Here is an 8024-nt window from a genome sequence, read left to right on the forward strand (position 1 = left end):
GTGAAGTTGCTTCGGTCATGCGGATAGAAACCTTCTTCAATGATTCTTCAAAGATTAGTATTCACATGATTTAAATGACGCTTAAAATGATAGAGCCAAGAATCAGAGTCCTCATTTTTCACAATCTTAGGGGGAGGACCGGCATGATTCAAATGAGTAGAAGGAATCGGTCCACCATAAACAAGTGGAGGTTCCACATGGGCAAAGATGCCGGTGCCATTTTTACCACTAGAAGAAGGAGCCTTTTCACTAGTAGCTTCCCCCTTGTCGGAGTTAGCATCCGTCACCTTGTTGGTGGGATCACCCACTTTTAACGGTGCGGTGGATAGTTTAAGCCCTTCTAGGAATTTATTAAACATGCTTTCAACCTCGGTCGTCATGGAGGTTTTCAATGTGTCCAAAGCCACATTGAATTCCTCACCAGATACAGCGGTTCCCCCATCGCCCGTAGACGAGATCGGATTCACACCGGAGTGCTCCTCCACACCGTCTACGGTGCCAACCATACTCTTCGGACGACAAAGTCCTTAGTAAAGAGAAGAGGTTCTGATACCAATTGAAAGGATCGATATAGTTGACTAGAGGGGGGAGGGTGAACAGGCAACTAACAATTTTTAGCTTTTCTTTACCAAATTAAACTTTGCATCAAAGTAGGTTGTCTAGATATGCAACTAGGTGAGCAACCTATATGATGCAACAACGACAAGCACACAAGCAAGCAAGGGAAATAACACAAATAAGCTTGCACAAGTAAAGGTACGAGATAACCAAGAGTGGAGCCGGTGAAGACGAGGATGTGTTACCGAAGTTCCTTCCTTTTGAAGGGAAGTACGTCTCTGTTGGAGCGGTGTGTAGGCACAATGCTCCCCAAGAAGCCACTAGGGCCACCGTATTCTCCTCACGCCCTCACACAATGCGAGATGTTGTGATTCCACTATTGGTGCCCTTGGAGGCGGCGACCGAACCTTTACAAACAAGGTTGGGGCAATCTCCACAACTTAATTGGAGGCTCCCAACAACACCACGAAGCTTCACCACAATGGAATATGGCTTCGCGGTGACCTCAACCATATAGGGTGCTTAAACACCAAAGAGTAACAAGATCCGCAAGGGATTAGTGGGGGGAATCGAATTTCTCTTGGTGGAAGTGTAGATCGAGGCCTTCTCAACCAATCCCTAGAAAATCAACAAGTTTGATTGGTTAGGGAGAGAGATCGGGAAAAAATGGAGCTTGGAGCAACAATGGAGCTTAGGGTTGGAAGAGGTAGTCAACTCGGAGAAGAAGACACCCCTTATATAATGGAGAGACAAATCCAACCGTTATCCATTTAACCAGCCTACAACCTACGGTACTACCGCACCACACCAGCGGTACTACTGCAAGGGCTCACGGTACTACCGCAGCTAGCCGCGATACTACCGTGGCCACGACAGGAGCTAGCCCAGGCCTGTAGCAAAGACGCTGGGGCGGTACTGCCGCTCGCGCGGTACTACCGCACCCCCTTGCGGTACTACCGCAAGGCAGGATTGGACTAGCCTGGGAAGGGCGCGGACAAATAAAAAAAACGTCCGTGGCAACTTCCGCTGACTTTCAAACAGTGCAAAAATCCGACACGGTACTACCGCACAAGGCACGCGGTACTACCGCGCAAGGAGCGGATGTAAAAAATTACATCCGCCCCTACTTCCGCTTATGGTGCTGTGCCGGACCAGGACTCACGGTACTACGGCTCCCAAGGAGCGGTACTACCGTGACCACCTGCGGTACTACCGCAGTGGCCTGCGGTACTACTGCTTCGAAGAGCAGTACTATCGCATGCCCCAGAACAACAACACTAGGAATTCTTCTTTTTGCACAAACACGAAGAAACGGAGGATGCTCCATACTGCTAAGGGAAAGGCGGTGCAAAAAGGAGTAAACGTGTACGTGACGATTCCATCCAAACCTTTCCAAATCGAACCCTCTGTTAACAGTACGGCTTTCCTACGACTCAAATCCACCGAAAAAGTAACGTAGAAAAACGCCGTCTTCAATAATCTTCGAGGGGCACCAAACCGTCTTGTGCCTAGTAATGAAATATCTGAATACTCAAGGCATACGATTAGTCCGCAAATGCATTGTCATCAATCACCAAAACACCTTGGGGATAAATATGCCCTTACAGAAGCTTCATGATTATTATTTTTTGAGAAATGGGAAGCTTTATGATAAGTATTCCCTCTGTCCTACAATATATTTGGGGCATTTTTTTATACTAGTGTAGTGTAAAAAACGTCTTTATATTATGAGACGAAGGGAGCATTTTTTTAGCGGAATGATAGACTGAACCTTTCTGGAGTCGCAAGCCCAAAAATGGCAACCTACTCTCTGGCTTTGCAGTCGCACTCAGAACAAAAGCAGTTGGGCCTTTCTCTAACTACTTCGGGCAAACTTCTGAATTTGACCGATCGATGGTGCTAATTTACTAAAAGTTCTGGGCTGAGGCGTGCTGGAAATTCTGTTGGGCTGAGATACAGATGGGCCTTTGAGATTTCAGAAATTTGTTGGGCTGAGATACATGATTTAGTGGGCCGAGGACCATAGAGTCTAACAAAACACAAGCCATACACATGAGTAGGGTTATTATCCACGAAGAGGTCCAAACATGTTCTTCCTATTCCGAGTGTGGCACGTCCTACTAGGCCGTCCCATATAGATGATGTTTCGACCAATTTTGGAAAGCTTCTGACTATTTCTTCTTCTTATTTTTTGTATGTTTTTCCTTGCTGGCTGTACTAGTTTTATTTATTTATTTCTACAGTTGTTCTTTAAAAAGATATTTGTTTGTTTTTCTTGTTTCTTATCCTTTTTCACTTTTTAAATTCCTAGACACTTTTAAAAATTATGTACATTTTAAATTCACGATTATTTCTTGAAATTCATAAAAAATCATCCAAAATTGTGGAAATTATTTAAAATTAGTGAATATGTTTACTTTGTGAACATTTTCTAAAATTTAAAAATCATGAACATTTTTAAGTCATGAAATTCTTTTAAATTCTGGAACATTTTTAAATCAGCGAGCACTTTCAAAACACACGATTTTTTTTCAAAATCCTTGAATATATTTCTAAATGGACAAGCACTTTCTTAGGAAATAAATCAGGGTCAGGCTTTTGCCCAAGTCTGGCCTGCTGACGGTTTGCTATGCTAACTGGTTGGAAGTTGCGCTAACCAAAAACAATCTCACGTGTCGCAACTGGTAATGAAGCAAGGAGTATAGTTTTTGTACTTATCATGAAATAATCAAATACCTCTTTTTTCATGCAAGTTTGTATGCTCTATGTGGTCAGTGATCCAAATGTGTTCAATTTGTATCTGCCTACAAGTGCTGCCAATACTATGGTCACTGTTGGATGAAATTCCAAATAGGATTAGTACCCTAATGAGGGTGGAAGCGTCTTACTCCCTCTGTTCCAAATTACTCGTCGTGGTTTTAGTTCAACTTGAACTAAAACCACGACGAGTAATTTGGAACGGAGGGAGTACTTATTATGGTCGCTATGACTATCATGAAATGATTTTGTTTTTCACAGCAAAAACGCTTCTCCTTTGCAAGTAATTTTTTGTTGTAGGTGCTGGTTTCGTATGCTGTGTACAGTACATCGAACGGAGTACCAACCGTTATTCACGGTGTGCACGAGAGATTGCAGAGGGTAATCAGGGAGAGTATTTTAACAACATGGATGGCAGCGGAATTTCCCATCGAACGACCACCTTCATCAACAGAGGAATAGTGTCGGTCATACAGGACTTCACCGCTGCTCATCATGATGTTTGCTAATATGTCGTTTTTTTTCTTTTCTTTTGTCAAACAGTTTGTGTTTTGGCTATGTGCATTCTAAAAATGCAGAGGCCGACTGTTGCTCATCATGATTGTATCCTCTTAACGCTACATTTTAAAGTTAACGAAAGTGTTCTTTATCAGAAAAAAAATATGATCATGGCCTTTACTACAACAACAACCATCTGAACACGAGCTAACAGCGTTTGATTTCCTTCTATGATCGTGTAGTTTCCTCACTTTCTTTGTCGCCTTATGACGCGAATATTGAAATGGTTGTAAGAATTTGTGTTGGATGCATCTTCGAATGCCTAGGCAGAGAGAGATTTATCTTTACCATCACAAAAATTTAAAAAAACTAATCATAGACAAACTAAAGACACAAACAAATTGTTCAAGCAAACCATTAGGCATTATAAACTTATATCATACTGCCATCTTGTTTGGCCAAGTTTGTAAAGAGCAAATCCAGCACCTCATTACCAAACCAAAGCTGGCATTAATTCACTTCCTCCCTCTCGGTGAGAGATACACGTACAACGGATGGAGCTTGTAGCTGGTGAGCTGCACGGTGTCCACCTTGTCCTCGTCGCCTTCCTTGAGCCTCCAGGCAAAGTCCTGCACGAAGCGCGCAATGGCAGCGCACGAGATGGTCGTCGCCTGCAGGCTCCCGGCGCAGGACCTCCTCCCGGCGCCGAATGCCATGGTCTTGTACATGTCCGCGGCCTCGAACCTCCCATCCATGAACCTCTCCGGCCTCCAATCCTCGGGCTCCTCCCAATCCTTCTTGTTCATGTTGCACCCGAACAGATTGATGACTATCTGAAAAAATTGAGCCATCTTTCAGAAATCCACGGCCAACAGCCGAAACTTCTTGTATAATCAATTATGAGTGTTGTATGTAGCTCCTTATCCGGTTTCATCATGTACTTTTAGTATGTACTCCCTCCGTTCCTAAATATTTGTCTTTCTAGACATTTCAAATAACTACTACACACGGATGTATGTAGACATATTTTAGAGTGTAGATTCACTCATTTTGCTCTGTATGTAGTCACTTGTTGAAATGCCTAGAAAGACAAGTATTTAGGAACGGAGGGAGTAGTATGTACAGTAATAGATAGATACCTCGGTGCCGGCTGGGACGTCGTAGCCGGCCAGTTTGGTGGTCTCATGGACAAACCTTGGAGGCACCAGTGGGACAGGAGAATGGAACCTTAGCGTCTCATGAAACACGGCGCTGAGGTACGGCAGCCGTGGCACGTGATCCTCGGTGACCGTCTCGTCGCCGCACACCTCCCGGATCTCCTGGTAGAGCCGATCCTGATGTGCCCAGAATATTTCTGTTAACAATTTGGTACCGACAAGACTAAACCAGAGCAGAGTAGGAAACTCGCCTGTTTTTCTGGGTTTTTAGCAAGCTCATACATTGCCCACTCGGTCGTCACCAAAGTAGTATCTGCAGCCTCGATGACTGCCTCCCACACCAGCATCATCAACTGTTCGTCTGTCAGTGCCTTCTCTGCCAGCAAGAAGTCCAGATAGGATGCCCTGGCCTGTATATCACAATTTTATCGCAGCAAGATGATCAATGAACAGATAGGAGAACTGGATCAGAAATAAACAGTTAGAAGCTATGTGCGTTGTTGCCACCTCGCCACGCGCAATTCTTTTCTTCTGTTGATGGATCAAGGCTTGCATCACCGCGGTTCGCCTAGATTCTGTGATAAGTACTCTGTTTTCGAAGCTTTTGTTGGGAATCCAGCTGAGGTATGGGAAGAAATCCCTCCAATCAACATCGATTGCACACATCATCATGTCAACCACAGTGATCTGGTAGATTTCATCCTTCGATATCTCCCTCCCAAACTCCTTCACATAAACTGAACCCACATCCTCGCCTAAACTCTGTAATTGTAGCGTGCACTCTCATTATCGCATATAATAAACGAAGTATCTGAAGACTGATTCAAATCAAGAAACTGGTAGTAGCGTCACAATGCATGAGCACACTATTATGAAGCTTGTAGACTTACCTGGATCAAGGACAGGCGGAACAGCTCGTCCTTGAAAACTTCTCTGAAGTTCAGAGGAGAATGTGGGTCGTCAGTCACCAACGTATGGAAAGTGCTTAACATGTTGTCCATCATCATGTCTCTTGTGTCCCTAAATTGTCTCTACACATTTTGCAACCATTTCACCATGAAACGTTAATTAACTGAATGTGTAAACATATGCAAGTGGTGGCCACTAAACTGTATAATTTCCTAAGTGTTAAGACTTGTACCTGAGCAGAAGAGCCCAACATGCCCAACATAACTAAACGCTTCACCATTTTGTGGAAGTCACCGTAGTCACTTGTAGCAACCATCGTTTTATCACGAGTCAGCACTGACAATGCTTTAGGTAGCTTACGAGTAGAAATGGATGAGTATTTCGCAACCATAGCCTGCATATTGAGAAAAGAATAGATGTTCTGGTCAAGTGCGACACATTTGTGTGATGCTTCTATCATTTCTCAATTTTGCATCACAGCATAAATCAATAACTACATGCGTATTTTGTGTATTAATCTGGGCTACCTTGTAGCTTCATAATTGTTTCTGGGTAGTTCTTGGGGGAAAGAGGTCAGTTCATAACTTGTTTGAATCCTCTGTTTTTTTAAAAAGCTCGTTAGAATCCTGGGTTTGTCTCTAGCATGAGAAAAAGAGAGGTAAATATAATGATTATATTAGCTTTGAAGTTCAATTTCTGCGGTGACAAAAGAACTCTTGTATCTAGGTTTGAATTATTATATTTTCCATTTAAAAGAAAATTCGCTGAGATAATGCCAACAAAAGCATACAGAGTAAATGCCAAAAATCAGTCAGAAGACTAAAAGCCCAAGTTGCCACAATTACCCAAAAGTGCAAAAGATGATATTTTGTATTAGAACCTAAAAGTACATTAACAAGTGAATTATGAAAAAAAAGACAGCTTCCGTATTACCTCCTTGGCTACTTCAGAAGAGTTGAGCACAGCTACTGATGAAGCCCCAGTCTTTATGGTGTATATTGGCCCATAAATATCAGACCATTTTGCGAAGGTCTTATGGGGTTTCTTCTCTTTTAACTGGTGCAGATTTCCAATAAGAGGTAAACCAGGAACAGCTGTATGACAATTAAATTAACCACAGGAGAGTTTAGTTTTTCCTTGCAGTAGAATTAGCCGTATTAATTTGAAGGACATAATTTATATTTCAAACAAACCAGTTCGATAATTCGTCCGCATACATGATTAAAAATTATATTCATGCAAATAAATTAAGTAGGTAATTATTTTCTCTCTTTTTCTTAAGTATTTTCAGTAAGTATTGTCAGACGGCCTTAGAAGAGGAGCCTTGGCGCAGCGGTAAAGCTGTTGCCTTGTGACCATGAGGTCACGGATTCGAGTTATGGAAACAGCCTCTTGCAGAAATGTAGGGAAAGGATGCGTACTATAGACGCAAAGTGGTCGGACCCTTCCCCGGACCCTGCACAAGCAGGAGCTACGTGCACCAGGCTGCCCTTCTTTTTTTTTTTATTGTGAAACGGCCTTACAAAGTTACAATCATACAATGATACAGCATATATAAATTGTGTCGTAGATTTTTCTAGCAGGCACAACTTTACTGGGAGGTCATGGAGACTTAAATAAGCCAGTATCAAAAGAAGGTGATTGTTGAACACTAGAATAATCCACATCACTAGTAGGGGTCAGCATGTATCTAGGACAATCCAACCGTCATATTTTCGATATAGCAATTATTGCTTCCAGAATTTGGTAAAATTGCTGTTTAGCACAATATATTGTGGTAAAACTACTTCTGTTCACAATGCTCCTGTTTCCAATCTACAGTAGTTGCCATTTGATCTAAAACAAATAGTAATTGATTTGTGCGTCCTATGCATAACACGTATAAAGCAATTGTGCTGTCATAAAGCAGGGAACATGCCTTGTCTAATACTCTGTCGGATCCAAAATAAGTGTCGTGGTTTTAGTTCCATGACACTTATTTTGGATCGGAGGGAGTAGCTATTATCAGATGTGTTTGATAAGCATGATTTGGGAATCTACTGCGACTGACAGAGGAACCTCTGGACTCGTTGTTTTCACCTGTTGCTATCCAGGAACTTCACTCTCCAGGCCAAAAGTAAATAGGAACCTACCGAAACTGTGACA

General features: G+C 42.5%; 1 protein-coding gene across 1 annotated transcript in view; it reads right to left on the reverse strand.

Annotated features, from left to right (window-relative positions):
• Positions 1–4212: 4212 nt before the first annotated feature.
• LOC119331213 (ent-kaurene oxidase 2-like) overlaps positions 4213–8024 on the reverse strand; it is a 6225-nt gene continuing 2413 nt past the window's right edge. The window contains exons 2-8 of the mRNA XM_037604386.1: positions 6813–6973; positions 6112–6273; positions 5861–6001; positions 5478–5732; positions 5222–5380; positions 4953–5147; positions 4213–4646 (exon numbers count right to left, since the gene is read on the reverse strand). Coding sequence (XP_037460283.1) covers positions 4329–4646; positions 4953–5147; positions 5222–5380; positions 5478–5732; positions 5861–6001; positions 6112–6273; positions 6813–6973 — 1391 coding nt within the window. The 3' untranslated portion in view covers positions 4213–4328. The remainder of the gene's footprint in view (positions 4647–4952; positions 5148–5221; positions 5381–5477; positions 5733–5860; positions 6002–6111; positions 6274–6812; positions 6974–8024) is intronic.

Source organism: Triticum dicoccoides, chromosome 7A (genome assembly GCF_002162155.2).
Source record: "Triticum dicoccoides isolate Atlit2015 ecotype Zavitan chromosome 7A, WEW_v2.0, whole genome shotgun sequence".
Lineage (NCBI taxonomy): Eukaryota > Viridiplantae > Streptophyta > Magnoliopsida > Poales > Poaceae > Triticum > Triticum dicoccoides.